This window comes from Ambystoma mexicanum, chromosome 7q (assembly GCF_040938575.1).
Source record: "Ambystoma mexicanum isolate Mex_15411 chromosome 7q, UKY_AmexF1_1, whole genome shotgun sequence".
NCBI lineage: Eukaryota > Metazoa > Chordata > Amphibia > Caudata > Ambystomatidae > Ambystoma > Ambystoma mexicanum.
The window spans coordinates 706811516-706827626 of record NC_090941.1 but is presented as its reverse complement, the minus strand read 5'-3'; the positions used below and the strand labels follow the sequence as shown (position 1 = coordinate 706827626).

Sequence of the window (16111 nt, the reverse complement as noted above, 5' to 3'; positions counted from 1 at the left end):
CTCACCAGTGCTTGATGTTGGTGTTGGGAGGTAATGATGGTGGCTTCCTGGTTGCCGTGGTAATCACAGTCACTTGTGGCTCTGGAGTCTTTGCAGGCTGTGCAGGAGGTGGGGACTGTGGGTGCTTCAACGTGATGACGGTACCAAAAGCGAGTGTTTGAACTTGGATTTACTTGTTGATGTGCGTTCGATATACTGAGCGTTCGAGCCTGTTTCCTCCGATGATGGCTTTTGAACGTTGGAGGGTTGATAACGAGGCTCTTGCGGTGCGCGTAATGATACGCGGCCTCGTGCAACATTACGGACAGCGTTTGATGAGGACGGCTTCACTGCTGTGCACAGGGGCAGCGTTTTCCGGTGCGTAGATACTGCGCGGCTCCTCAGGGTACGCTGGGCGAGTTGAGGATTATACATTTTTTTTTTTTAATGAATGCGTGGCGATCCTCACCGCCTTCATCGCCAGTGTGATGTCTGGTAGCAGGCAGGCAAGCGGTGGATGGGCCTGCTGGGTACGCTGAGCCGAGCGGGCTCTGATACGCAGCGCAGCGCTGCAACAGATGAGACACGACCACTTCTGAGGATGCATAAACCCAGACTGCCTTTCCCCTGGCAGTTCCGGTGATTCCTTTATTTCCGGGTGCCACGTGACCCGGAAGTATCCGGGTACATGACACCACACCCGGCTCCTTTGACCACACATTGGGAGAACCCATTTCCCTTGTAAAAAAAACAGAACTTTTTCAGAACCCTCATGCTTAATTCTCATTAGAATGAAGCCTGTGCCAGCTGACACAATGCAAAAAGCATAGAACACTTGCATATGGAAGGGAAGCAACGGCCGCGTATTATGCTTTACGTTATTCTTGTGGAGTATACTTCGGAAAAATCAAGTAATTCACAATATCAGGGCATGATGGTATAAGGACATTCTGTAAACCCATACAATAACCGTAGTAACAAGTCAAATGGTGAAGTAACGAAGTGCTTTGAGATAAGCTATCTAGCCTTGTATATGGTCACGGGCTTCACTGCTAACTAACAAACGTGACGCGCAAGTCTCGCCGTAAGCAGCGGCATTTCGGTTTCATTCTCCGCTCGCTTGGTTTCCTGTTTTCCTCCCAGTCCCCTCTCTTTGTCAGTCTTGAACCCAACGACCAATCAGAATCGGGAGGCGTGGCTAACATTTTATCACGTCGCGCTCGTGTGGAAGCGGGGCGGCGATTGACGCTTGTTTCGGTTTTCTTGGTAATGGGAGGGAGTCGCTCCCCAGCTGCCGGTGCCGAGGTGGCTCTCGCGGCACGCAGAGATAAAATGGCGGTGGAGTCTCGGGTCACCCAAGAGGAGATCAAGAAGGAACCCGAGAAGCCCATCGACCGAGAGAAGGTACGGAACGCTGCTGAAGCAATTGAGAGCTCTTAGGCGCGAAACCCCCAGAAAACCAGTATCGGGCTAGACGTCCAGTATTTTGCGGGAGTGGCCCGCCCTTTAGTAACTAGCCCCGCATGGACGATGTCCAGGGTGGGCTAATTCACAGGTCGTTATTTTCTTTCGCTTGGCCTTGTGCTTACCAGAATAAGGATCTCCAGCTGCAAAAACGCACCCCCCACACTCCCAGTATCGCCTCTCACCGCCATAGTTGCCGTTTCCGAGGGAGTGTTTGCCCGTGCTTTTTGGTTGTGGGTCTCAGGGTACGACTTTTTTAAACTAGTACCTAGACCTTGCCCAGGCATACACGCCTTCATGTCTAAAGCCAGTGCCACTTACTTGACTCGGTCTTCCTGTGTGTATTTATTGTGCCGAAAAGAGGAATATTTATTGCATGCGTTTTATTTACTTTGTATTTGGCCGTTGTATTGAATGCAAATCATCATATAAAGATAAAATTGTATTAAGCTGGACATGCTTGGGTGCGGGCAACTAATATAAACATCATGCCTCCAGTAAACTTACCTTTAAGGTGAACTATTGTAATTACATAAGAGCTTCAAATATGGCTTTGAATGAGTCTGTAATGTTTTTCCATTGGAGATGACATTTGAGGAGGGATACGTGTTGTTGGGTTATTTGAATACCAGCCCACTTAATCCCTATGGCCAATCCCACCCATTGATGCCCTTCTTGGAACTCTTCCATGGAGGCAGCTATGGGGGGGATCGAGGCAAAACTAGGAAAGATACCATGCATCTTAGATAAAGTAATTTGCCTTTTGGGAGGTTATTTTTTTGCAGTGATGAGCATGTTTTGCATTTATTTTAAATACCGAAAACTAGGGCCAGCACAGCATTACTGCAATAGAGGGAGAGTTACAATGAACACTCATCTGGCTCTGGTAGGGATTAATTTGATTTTGGTGCAGTTTTTGCTTACAGATAGAGCTTGGCTCTTTTGTTGGCGCCCTTGATCATAATCTTGCCCGCCATGAGTAGTGCAGGATCTTGCACCAGTCACAGTATCTGGAGAGGGGGTTCCAGGTCAGGAGGCTATATTTGGTGAATGAGAGGGGTTTGCATGCTCCTTGGTTGAGTGCCAAGGCGCAGGGTCCCACGTCTTAGTGTTATCGGGCTAGTATAGCCTGATTTGGAGGCACGACTGTGTTGGATACTGTCAGAGGGTTGAAGAAGCAGGTGATTGGTTACTCGGGGGTGAAGGCAAGCGTCTCGTGTACAATGTTCAAAGAAGTGGTCTCAATGAGGATGGGGTCTGTGCTTCCTCTCGTCCCCCAGAGCAACACTGGGTGTTCCGGGGGCCATAAGTGTTGGTGATTGCTGTCAGTAGGATCGTCCAGTTGACCTCCGAGCGGACTGTGGATAGAGCAATGATGTAGATGGGTACGGAAATGACGTGGAGGCAGGCAGTAGAGGGTGGAAGTTGAGTGGTGCAAGCTCTATGAATAAAGATGGTATTTAGAGACCCTACGGTAACAGTGAGCTAGTCAGCTCGATGTTCCAATTGCCTTGAGTTTTGCCGCAGGGTCAGCACCATACCACTCCGGATTGTGCTTAGTGTGAAGATACTGGTGGGGATGCCTGTACTTCCGCTCTCTATATGGTAGAGGAGAGGCACAGAGGACCCCAGCCAAGATTCTCAATTGGTAGCAATGGATGAGCAATCAAGGCCTAGCTTTTCGGGAGGTGATGCAGGCTGGTTCTTACATACAGTGTAGTCCCCGAACCCCCACAAAGGAATGTCCACACACTGTATTACTGAAAACAGTCTTTATAATTAATATTCAAAGGTATGTACACAATCACAATAACGCACTTTGTACTCAGAAATCAACAATGATAAATATATACAATTTTTTAAAGTGGTACCTCCAATGTTATCAAATCTCATTAAAGTGCATCAACTGTACAGTTAAAATGTGACACAGATCAATAACGAGGGAACGCAAGATGGTTGAAACAATAGGCAGATTTCTGACCCCTACCCTTAGGCGCAGTTCTGTGTGGAGATGCCCCCACCCCCCCTCCCACCTGGGCAACCTGTAAATAAAGATATATAACACAAGCCCAGTCCATGTATTGTTCAATAGTCTTATTTCCTCCTGTTAAGGTTTTACCCCAACCCCCCAATGTACCTGGTGGAGTAGAGTTCTCCGAAGATGCGTCGACCGATCCTTCTTGAGTGACTCCCTTTAAAGCAAGAGCCACGGATCGTCGAGAGGCATCGAGGAACTCGGCGTTCGGTGTCGGGGAATCGACGGCCCTTCTTGAGTGCCCTCCCTTTAAGGCAGGAGTCACGGGTCGTCGAACGTTCGACGAACAGGTTGAACTACGGCAGTGAAGTGGCAGCTTCGTTCCTAGCGGTGCTAGTCGACGGCGGAGCGTTGGCGTCCTGCAAGGGAGAGGCGTGCGGGGCACCTCAGTGACGATAGTTCTGGACCGCAAAGAGCTGATGAACTGTGGCCCAGCAAGGGTGTCGAGGAGTCGGCGTCTCTGTGGTCTTTTAGGTGGCGGGAAACCCACCGGCGGATGCTCCTCGGCACGTCTACGGTCGGGCCTTCTCCAGCGGGATAAAGTGGGCGACGGTGCAGACGAGAGCGTCCGATGATCAAAGGAAGTTCTTAGGCAAACGGGAGCACGGCGGCTCTGGTCGGCGGTCGGTGACAGTGGCGGACAACAGTTCTGGTGCTTCTCTTTGGTATTCCGCGGCAGTCCCTGTCGTAGGTCTGTGTGCCAGGGAGCTTTGGCAAAGATCAGCTGGTGCACGATGGTCCTTCGTAGCTCGGTAAGAGGGCGCCTTACCAGGTCCTCTCTGGGTCAGTCCTTGGAGACACAGCAGCTTTCAGATTGTGAAGGAGAGCAACAGCAATCCTTCTCTTCCAGGAGGGCTTTAAGGTCAAGCTTCAGTTACTCCAGTTACTCGTAGTGGACTTCAGCTTCTGAACAATTTCCAGTGTGAGAGGTCCCCAGATATACTATTCTGTATCCCATCCACACTGCTAGGTCACACTCAGCAGCCAATCATCCAGAAGGGCATTCAGTCAGCCAATCAGGCACACAGTGCATTCAGGCCATCCTCCTCCCGCTCAGACACTCACAACAAGGAATGTGGATTGTGACAAGTACCCAGCTATTCAACACTACACACTGCATTCAGGCCAGTTTCGGGCAGGCCTGTTTCAGTCTTTGTCTCTCATGCCAGAAACCAGACAACCAAAACAAGAAGTGCATATTGGTCACAGACTCCATTCACCCAGGTCCGACCCACAGGAGGTACCGACAACATAGTCACTGGGAAGGCTCCAGCTAGTCTGGCCGGGCCTTCACAACAACATATATGGCACTTCCACCCCACAGCCAGTCAGGGGGAAGGGACAGAGTCAGGGCTTCCCAGGACTTTGGGAAAACAAGGTAAGAGAAAGCAAGAGGCCACAGGGGCCATATTGTTTTCCATCAGGAATCAACTGATCCCAATGGCAGGGCCGGGGTATCCCAAAATGGAGGATACTCAGCGCACCTGTCAAATTCAGCATGGAGCTGCCACCAGCCCATACCCTGCTCTGCGGCCATCCACAGGTGCCCAAAAACATACACTAGGGGCAGAGGGTTGTATCCCCACCCATGGGTGCCATAAGGGTATCCCACGGGTCCGTTCACCAAACCAAAAGAGCTGCACCGCCAGGAGTCCCACATGAACTACTGCGCGGAAAACACGACAGAACACACGATAAAAGGCAGTAAAGGACAAGGATACGGAAGCCCTGTCCCTCCGATGTATTTGCATTTCCAGCATCACACTTAGGAGGAGCAATGGGGCTAACTGTCCATAAACAAGGGGCAGCAGTGTGATCAGTGATCGAAGGGCTCCACCAGTGTCCGAAGGGCTCCACCAGTGTCACAGGGCTCTCTGCGTCTTTCAATGCAAGGCCGATGGAGCCAAGGGGACACCCTGAAATGGTGCGCTGTCTGCTGCAATCTGGGGGGTGGAATCAGCCAAAGGAAGGCTGCAGCTGGGTGTCAACATTATCCATGTTACAGTGGGTCAAGGGAACATCCGTACCGGTTGCATGGAAGCACGCTCCCTGTGGAAGCGTGATGTGGGGTATCTCACTGGGACAGCGCAGTAGCTTCGGCACAGTGCTTTTCTCTGCAGCGGTGCCCCTTCTGAGGGACGAAGTCAAGCCGGGTCAGTAGTGGGTAACTGTCGGTTTCCTGGCAAACCCGCGGCACCAGCTCAATCAATATATGAACAGGATCTTCCCTTGTTCGGAGCTACGCGCTCAAGCGGCCATGCTACATGAACACACCGCCCCCACGCATGGTTTCTGAGAAGTTAAGATACAAAGATTGGCCTCACCCAGAAGGCGTTATGGAGGTGTTGCTTTCGGCCAGAAGGCGAGCAACAAAAGCCCTATATTGCTTTCATTGGAATATTTTGCAGCTGGTGTACAGCTGAAGATATTGATACTTTCATTTGTGACACACCTGCTGTATTATCTTTTCTATTACATCTGGCACACCAGCGGCTTTAGATGTCTACTTCTAAAGGTTACCTGGCTGGCTCTCTAAATTCACGCACACGCCAACAAAAGGATTTTAAGGTTCCTAAGTGCCTCTGGGGACTTAAATAGCTTTCCTCTGGTTCCGTTCATAGTTCCACCCTAGTACTTTAATTTGGTTTTGAATTTTACAATGACAGCCTCATTTGAGCGCCTCAATTTTCCATTCAGGTTGGCTGGCTTTTTACACACCTCATCCTTATATGGATCAACAGATCCTAGGAGAGTGTTAAGCTTTACTACAGAAGCTATGTTGGACAAGGCCAACTTTTTTTGGTTATACTGGTAAATTTGGGCAGGCTGTGACCAAGCAGACCTTGTCACGGTGTAGCATTATGTGTATCACATAATGCTATTCCTTGGCTGGTAAGGATGTTTCGCATGAAGAGTGCATTCTACCAGGGGGGTGGAACCCAGTGCTCCAGGTAAGATTTCAATGAGTATTTTGCTCCATAATTTTAACATTGGGAGTAAATATTTTTTAGGGGGTAAAAATGTAAGTTCAATTGCTTATTCCAATCTGGCAGTTCAAATAGTTTCTTCTGTGGTACTACGTGCACTACAGGTCCACATAACCATGGAGCTGTGAGGGTGAACGTACACAAACAAAGGGTGTTCGTGTTGGCCACACTTGACTCGTGACTCATTCAGCATCGGAACATGCATAGGAATTATCTTAACAATATTGTACATGATAGATGTCAATTATGGTACGAAGAATGGACCATAGGTTACATACAGTGTATTAGTACTCAAAATAAAAATATGGAAAAAAACTAAAAGGTGTGCTACACATGACAAGTGTAAGAGGATAGCAAACTGAATCGATGCACAATATATTCATAGTGACAACAAAATAGGAACTTGTACTAGGGCTGTAAAACACTGAAGCCAACAGGCAGGGAGAAAGTATTAGTGAGCAAATATAAGTGGGTGCAATTAATCATGCACAAAAGCTGACTGTCCCTCACTGTGGTAGGTGCAGTTCATGATATTTGGACTACAACATGAATTTGTGAGCACTTGAATCTTGAGTGAACAAACACAGAACCAATGTTAAACGTATTGGAGCTTGGGTTGAACCATAATCAAAATTGAATCAACACCATCCGCCATTACAATAACTTTAATTAACATGTGGTTCAAGCTGGGCATGAACAGCAGAAATGGCGTTTCGGCAGAGTATTCAAGTTAGTAACCACCTTCTTCAGGACAGAATGTCGCTTAACAGATGTTGTCTCACCGAAACCTAGCAAACAAACGTCTAGTAGACGGGGAGATATCCTAATTAAAATATGCATAATGATATATGGTATGGCATTTATAACGCACCTTTACACATGTTTAAAGGTGCGACGAGGCAAGGGAGGGAGAAACAGTCGAAGACAGACAACAATCCTACTAGGCGACAAGGAATCTCAGTTTCTCAACACTAATCAAGGCCCTACCCCTGCTTTTTACACCATCCAAAAGATTCACAAGGATGCACAAAATTCTCTAGGTAGACCCATTGTGGCAGCATATGGTACCATCCTGGAACCTATTTGTCAATACACTGACAAGTTCTGGCAACCTCCAAGCCAAAACACAGCCACATATCCGAGAGCCAGGACATAACTCCCGGAAGGAAAGCCCTTTGATCAACTTCCTGGTTACTATGGACATGGTACACAAGCATTCCCCAGGACAAAGCAATTTAATGCATTGGGGCAGCACTTGTTTAGTCTCCACAAATGTTTACAGCCCCTGTTGAATTTCATTGAACTCTCATTGGCACTAAAGGAACATTTCTTCAAATATCAGGAGCAATTTTATATCAGCACACTAAAGGTACTGCGATGGGAGCAGCCTTTGCTCGCAGCCTTGACATTATGTTTATGGCTGTTTGAAAAAGCATGTCTTTTCTGACATGAAGCCATTTCGTCAATATATCGACAGTTGGCGCCGGTATATTGACACCATTTTCCCTGCTGATCATGTTCCATGTGTAAATTTGTGAACAAAATCATTTGATGTGGCTATAAAAAACTGGCCCCTTTGACAACATACTAATGGTAAAACATCACAAACAATCTATTGTATTCAGTGCCCATGCGGTTTGAAATACATTAAGACAACCACCCGGGCCCCACTAGGATTATTGAACATTGATCGTCGATCAGATGTAAAAACGCAACAGCTCCATTAGCGAGCCATTATATGGAATATGGCCATTGGGTGGTGGATACAGTTAAAAATGCACCCAAACCCGAACATTCCGTTAACCACCAAAGAGGCTTGATGGATCTTTCGTTTTAGCACGATGAGCAGGGACTTAATGATGCAATGCCTGTGTCGGAGTGTCTATCACATCTAACTGCGTTGCAGCTCCTCATCCTCTCACCTTTATTATGAATTCAATTTAAATGTTTTGCTTAGCCTTTTGAACATCTGACTTCGGACCATCACACCTATATCTTTATAACTTTTGCATCTTCTTCGACAGACAAGCTTGAGGGTCGCTCTCTGTACCCCCCCCAGCTCCTCCCCCCCCAGCCCCCCTTCATAGTAGTATTAATTTATACCTTACTCATTTAGGGCCACCAATAATTGTTAGGGACCCCAGTTCATCAAATTCATCTGAACGCCTTATATGTATGTGCAGGTACTTTCCCTGCCTCTGAGGGCTTGGAGTTCAGGTTCCATGGCCACTCCTAAGATGGCTTTCTTTACGCACTCTAGAGGTTCATTACTTTTTTTTTTACATTTCAGTCCCCTTTCTCAGTTATTAGTTCTTGCCGTTGACATCAGGGCTAGCGCTTCGATGATCAACATTACCGTGACCTGGAAGTATGTGCTGCACTATGGTCGACATACCCTAGTCTGCGATCCCTTTGGACAAGTCTGATAGCACCTGCGGCGTTATGCCAGTTTCCGGCTGGGAGACCCACTAAGGGGAGTCACGTCTTGCCCATATTTAGACAACCTTCAACAGCAACCGCCTTCATTAACAAACCCTCTCACTCTGTGGGTGGTTAGAAATTAACTTTCCTGCAACTACGTAGCATATGTATCTGTTGCATTCACAGCACTTATTCTGCAGTGAAGTTGATGGATAACTGTCCTGCTAACACATGCTGCACAAAAGCTCATGCATACTCTGCGAGCACCCATCTTCCGTAACCTCTAGCTTGTCGGGACAACATAATGACTTCTTTCCAGTGATCACCTTCGATTTCGTGCTACCTCATGCAGTTAGAGGTAATCTCAAGTGGATAGTTTCTCTCGACTGCCCCCCCCCCCCCGGCCCCGCTTGATATAGGCATATACCGTTCTGTTTTCACCCTTTTACAGCCCATTATTCGTTACGCTTCCGCACAGTGCTAAATTGCGGTGAAGCGCTCTGTGAGGGCCATTTCTTAACATTGTTGTATCTGCTATGGCAGTGCACGCCATCAAGAGTTTACAACATGCCACAGCATAGCTAAGAACCCTTACTATGTCTGCTTCACTCACACACAAGGTCCCCAGCACATCAGCATCACTGGGTGGAGTCTGAGCTAGTGCTTCTTTCTTGGGCACAGTTTATGATTTTTATGCATGCACAGATTTTTCCTCTCCTTCCCCCAGAAGCTCACCGTCTCCATAGCCCTGGTTCTCTCTAGGCTGGACTATTGCAACACACTTTCTAAATCTGCCTGCTTCTACTCTCTGCAACTCACCCAGAACAGGACTGCTAGATATGTCCTTGGCCTCAAGTCCAAGGATCGTATCTCCAGGACTGAAATCTCTGCACTGGCTGCGAGGATCAAGTTCAAAACCCTCTGCATCGTCGACAAGGCTTTCTGGGCCCGGGGGCCTCAGTACCTTCAACTCTCTTCCTAAATATCTTTCGCACCAAGCTCTTTGCTCACCCGCCTCCAACTCCCTCAGGGTCAGTCGCTTCTCCAAGCAACGAGTTGGCAGTACATCTTTCTTCAGCTGGGGCCTTCCTGAAACTTTAGGAGAATCATCTCCAGTTCCGGAAGCACCTCAAAACCTCTTTGCTGCTGCTTTTTCTCCTCCTCTCCACTGCTTACTCCCTGACTGAAACTGCACTGGTTACCTGGCCACCCTCTGTTCGCGGGCCCAGGTCCCCTCCCCTGCTAGTCGCACACCTGCACTGCCTTCCTGGCAACCACCGCACTTGGGGGACTGTGTTCTGTATCCCTACAGTCCCTCTACCAGCAATTGATACCTGATGTCCTAACTTTACTTTATTATTCTAGTATCCCATGTACTTCTGTTATCCCATGTACTGCACTGTCGCCTCCCCCTTCCCATGCACGTACCCGATCTGAAATTGTGTTCAAGCGCGTGGTTGGTAATCTTTTGCATAGTGTTTTTTAATGCACTAGTAAGTTCTTTTTGGAGTCGGAGATAACTGTCGGGTACATTCAGGAGGTCCATAATGATTTGATATTGATCTGGACTCATGAGAATTCCTCCTCCCCTGTCCGCTGGTTTATTGACTGTCTATTATTGGCTAGAGAGCGAAGTGTGCTTCTTTCGTCTTTGCTTAAGTTAAATCGGTTTTGGTTTTTGAAGAAGTTCTCTGAGAATACATTTCTCGAAGGGGAGCACATCCCTGGACATGAAATCGTCCACCTTTTGACTTTTACACCTCAAGACAAAGTCCTGTCACTTTCAGGTGCCAGTGTCTTGGTCTTGAAAAAAGGTTTTGATGTCTAATTGTACAGAATTTTAAATTTATTTTTAGCATCTGTTTCCATATGAAAACTTTGTTTTCTTTGGAGTGGGGGAATTGGAAAGGATAAAGATGGGGAGACCTATGTCTGTTGGCCGATCTCCTGCGGGATCTGCGGCGGTGTTGGTATCGGCCCCATATTTGATATGGGGTGGCAGATTTCAAGCAGGGCCTGGGCCTTGTGGTGTGCCTTTGCCTAAAAAAAGGCAGATCTGCTCTGTGCGGTGGAAAGTAAGGTGGGTAAAAATGGGTCTCATCCCGAAGAATCACTTGCTATCTGAAAACGTCACCCTGCGATGTGATGTGTTGCCAGGTGAATTCCGATTGGTATTTTCAAGATAGTTAGTGGCAAGGTAGGATACATTTTCTCAGCTTTGAAATCTTGTATGTTCCTCATGAGCGTGTTTTTGAATTCTTCAAATTGTTTGGTAACTTTCTAAGTTTATCCGCGTTGGAAATACAGGTATCGTTAAATGATTGTTCGATAGTTGTCTAGTTCTGCATGTACAAGGGCACATAGCCGTAGATACGTTAAGGACCATAAGGATTTTTAAAATTAGTTGTGTATTCCTGATCTTCAAGGAATACATAAGGCTCGTTGGAGACTAAGACCAAATGGGATAATGTTCACTTTTAAATATTGCGAAGAAAATGGCCGTGGAGGGCCGCCCTGAATTTCGTCTTTTTTAAGTTTAAAGTTCAGCGCCCAAGGTGTGGAGCTGGAGGCTACTTGATTCGGCCCTGCTGGTTCAAATGGAGGAACCTCGGATTATAGCCGGAATTTAATCATTATAGTGGCGTGTAAAATTCTCAGCCGTTAATGAATATATCAGTGTCTATCAACAGTGAACAGAAACATGCAGCAGGCCAAGTAGTAGTGTGGTAGAAGAGGGTGCACACAAGTGAGTGTGCCCTCATAACGATACAATGGCCTGTGCAGTGTATGTGGCTACAAACCAAAGAATGGGCCCTATACGCAGACTAGCCTGTCTAGCTATATAAATTAAAAGGAACTCCATATTCCACGGGAACTGAAGGGAGCAGCAAACCAAGGGTGTTCCTGTTGGGCACAATTTAGATCGGACTCGTGAATGATTCAGCATCGGAACATGCATAAGACTTAATCTTATTCATATTGTACATGATGGATGTGTCAATTATGGTACAAAGAATGGACCATAGGTTTGTTTTATTATTTGTATTGCGCACCTGACCCAGAGGTATTTGGGTGCAAAGGCATAGGGCATAAAGAGGGTTGTAAAGCTTAAGTTACATGGAGCACATGAATGAATACAGCTGAGGTTACAATGCTGTATGCATGAACAATAAGCAGTAGGGCAAGTAATAATAGTACAGTAATATACAGTAGGCATCAAGAGTCAAATACATAAGGCAAAAAACAGAAGTCACATTTGCGGCTAAGGTCAAACATTGAGTTCCTTTAGCCAGTGAATCAGACTAGATCTGAATTGTGTGCAAGGTAGATTCTGCCCCCCCACCCCCCCCCCCAAAGCAGGGGGGGAGAGATTTCCAATATTGTGCTGCTTGACAGGGAAGCTGCTCCCTCCCGATTTAGTAAGCTTAAATCTGGGTACTAATAGTAGATTCAAGTTATTTTTTCTTGGGGGACGAGAAGCTGTTTGTCTGAATCTGGCTGTAAGGTATTGTGGGGCAGCTTGGTTAAGACATTTGTGTGTTAACGAAGCAGTTTTGAGGAGGATTTTATCTTTCATCGAGAGCCAATTAACTGATCTCCTGAGGTCAGAAATATGGGCATTTTTGGGGAAGTTTAGGGCAGCTCTCAGGGCATTGTTTTGGAGAGTCTGAATTTTGGGCGTAATGTACTTATTGTTGCCTGCCTATATATAGGGCATTGCAATAATCCATCTTGGATAAGATTCTAGCTCTCGCTACAGTAATGCAGTTGTTGGGTGAGAGGAACGGCTTAGCTGCCCTGATCAGCTTGCAAGTGTAGGAGGTAGCTGAGGCCATAGCGTTATCTTTTTTACCAAAGATAAGCGTAGTCTATGTTAAAGCCGAGAGTTTTACTACCTTAGCCACAGTAATGATATTGTCAATTGTGAAGGATGCATAGTTAGGACCTCCTTTTTTGATGTTAGATGGGGTACCTAGGATGAGGAGTTCTGTTCTGTCGTCATTCAGGCATAGACCGTGAGAGGCCATCCATGCCTGGATGATGAGGTAGACTGTTCACAAAGGCCAAATCCTTGTCGTAATCTCCCGTCAACGGGATGAGGATCTGTGTATCATCGGCATAATTGATGTATGTGATACCTAGATCACCGAAGAGGGGCTTTGTGAAGATATTATACAGAGTGGGAGAGACACAGTAGCCTTGGGGCACACCGCATGATATGGGTGCAGGGTCCGCCGCTGCTAGAGGGAGAAGACTCGCATTGTCCTATTATCCAGGAAGGACTGGACCCAGGCGACTGCCTCTTGAGAGAAGCAGGCCGCAGAGACCAGGTGGCTGCAGAGTATAGAATGGTCTACCAAGTCAAACGCAGCTGAAGGGTCAAGGAGTAGCAGGAGTGCCGTCTTGCCTTTTTGTCTGTGTGCCTTGAGGTCTGAGTGCAGTCTCCGTGCCATGCTGAGGTCTGAAGCCAGACTGGCGCACTCCTAGATACTCTATTTGTAGATATGCTACTTTATCCAAGATTTTCAATAGAAATGGCACTGTTATGGGGCTGTAATTACTGGGGATGGAGGGGTCCATGGTTTGTTTTTTAAGGAGAGGGAGACCCCAAGAATGTTTTAGGTTGCTAGGTATGGTACCTGAGGTGAATGAGGCGTTTATGGGTTTGGTGATAAATGGGGAGAGTTCACAGGCAGCATTTGGGCTGGACATAAGTCGCCATGACAATTAGACGGTTTGAGGGTGAGGATAACTTTTTCGACTTCCTTGATAGAAACTTTATGAAAATGGAAACTGGGGATCAGAGGGGTAGGTGGGGTCCGAGAGGTCTGGGGTGGTGGTATGGTGTTCGTGAGAGTAGTAGCATTGATGCCAGTCTTGGGGGCAATAAGGGTATCTTTTTTATTATTGATCTTCGCCTGGAGAGTTGTCATCTTGTTGGCTAGGGCATCTTGTATACTCGTACACCAATTTTTGTCCTTGATGCAAGAATTGGGAACTTGAATGGGGGACTCTACCTCTTTAAGGATGGCAAACAATTCTTTGATATTTGTTTTGGCTTGGGAGATTCGGGAGTTATACGACGTTTGTTTAGCTAGGATAATTTCTTTTTTTGTATAGGGAGGCTAGTTTGTTCAGACCTCAACAAAAATAACCTGAAGGGTCTAATCTCCAGGTTTTTTCGCTTTGACGTTTCTCTTGTCTGATTGCTTTCAAATGGGACGTAAACCCAGTGTTGGCGCGGTTTGCTTTTTCTAACCTTCGGTGGTGCGATAGTGTCTAAGGATGCGAGCATCACTTACATTTCTACCATAGTGGATGGGTCAGTCTGGTCTGAGATAGTTCAGTGTAGGAAGGATGAGGGGGATACGATTTTCAGGGGATTTCTATTGTTTCTAGTGGGAGCAGCAGGTGCTACACTGCTAGTATTCATGGGAGGTATAGCTTCTAACGTGAAGGATATCAGGTGGTGGTCGAACCAAGGCTGAGGTATTATAGAGGTGATAGTGGTAGGGCAGTTGTGTTCGGCAACCCAATCGATGGTCCTTCCTTTGATATGAGTAGGTTCTGTAACCTTTTGGGTGAATCCTAGTTCCTCAAGGAAGTTATTGATCTGTAAAGCGTTAGGGTGTAGTGGGTCATTAAGTCCAAGGTTGAAATCTCCTAGGATAAGGCAATGTGATAGATTTCTTTTAGGTTATCCGATAGTAAGTTATTGAGGTCTTCCTCAAAGGAACCTAGAGGGCCTGGTGGTCGGTAGATCGGGTGGATGGTGATAGTTTGATTGTTGGAGATGGTACGTTTGGCAGTGAGCGATTTCACAGGAGTTTGTGATATGGGATGTGGAGAGTCTTGGCTAGGTTATTCTTAACAATTAAAGCAAGACCCCACCTCTGGAGGTGGTGCGGTCCGATCTTGTAAGAGTATAGTTGTCCGGGGTGGCTAGCATAATTGCGGGGCCTGCTGCAGGGTGCAGCCAGGATTCGGTAATGGCCAGAAGGTCAATGTTTTCATTGTATTAAGTCTGCTATATCTGTAGCATGGGCTACCATAGAGCGGGCATTTATTAATGCACTTATGCTGATTTGGGTAGGCTGGACAGATGGAGGCTGAACTTTGTGTTGGCGGTTTGGAGAGGAGATGGTATCTCTGAAGAGTCAACAATTATGCTGAAGTGGGTGTTGGCCATTGGTATCTTTATATGGCAAGGTGTTAGGAATGGGCTGAGTGTCCCTTGAGCGATTAATGGTGAGGTGGGCATTAGTTCTGGGTCATGGATTCTTGGGAGCCTGGCACAAAGTTTATAGTTTCTGTTGGAGGCTGCAGGGTATAGTGGTTATGCCTGTGTGCGTGGGATGTGCGCGAGCATGTGGCTATAGGTTCTGGGGCTGGGACATGTCAAGGTCTTGTGAGGTGATCAAAAGAAGAATTGTTCTGAGTAGAACAGTGTAGATTAGCGGCAGATGCATTTTGTGTTGATATGAGTGACTTGAGTGCTAAGAAGGTAGGGCTAGGCAAGGCTAAACATGACAATCGGGGCAAGCTAAGGACATGGATACCAGGTATATGGGCATTAAAGAGTTATCGCACAGTCTAAGAGTAGCTTTGCTCCTATAGGCAGAAGTAGTTTAGCAATGGCTAGATGTTGAAGTAAAATCTCACACAAACTAAATACAACTTTGCTGCTGTATGCAAGAATGGGATACCAGTGGCTAATTGCTAAGACAGGTTCACACACAATCTAAATACAACTTTGCTGCTGCAAGGCATAAATTGGTTTTCAAAAATTGATTAGCAGAGTTTGCTAATTACATTGTTCTTGATTAGCAAACAAACCCATTTGATTAGCAATGTTGTACTAATGTTTTGAATGCAACCAGAAGATACTTGTACCCAAGATATAAAATGGGCAACAATACGTAGTTTTCTATACCGTTGAAGACATTAGTGAGAAAGTAAGGCCTTGCAAATTCTTCCTGTAAAATGGTCCATGTCACCACAGACCCACTTTAGTTTGGCCCACTGCTGCCACCCACAGGCCAGCCATGCACAGTGAAACTTTTATCTGACATTTACTGCAAACAAAGTAAAGTTTAAATAAGTTTCCAACACCCCCTGCAAATGGTACTGGCCCTTCTTAAAATCTACTCGACTATGCGAGTGGGTGAAAATACTTGGCGAGCCCTGGATGAGTCTCTGTAAAAAGGTTAGCTGCATGAATGGA

At 46.6% G+C, this 16111-nt stretch overlaps 1 protein-coding gene across 1 annotated transcript in view; it reads left to right on the top strand.

Moving 5' to 3' along the window:
• Nucleotides 1-1086: 1086 nt before the first annotated feature.
• Nucleotides 1087-16111, top strand: part of SAP18 (Sin3A associated protein 18) — an 81265-nt gene continuing 66240 nt past the window's right edge. The window contains exon 1 of the mRNA XM_069640753.1: nucleotides 1087-1383. Coding sequence (XP_069496854.1) covers nucleotides 1249-1383 — 135 coding nt within the window. The 5' untranslated portion in view covers nucleotides 1087-1248. The remainder of the gene's footprint in view (nucleotides 1384-16111) is intronic.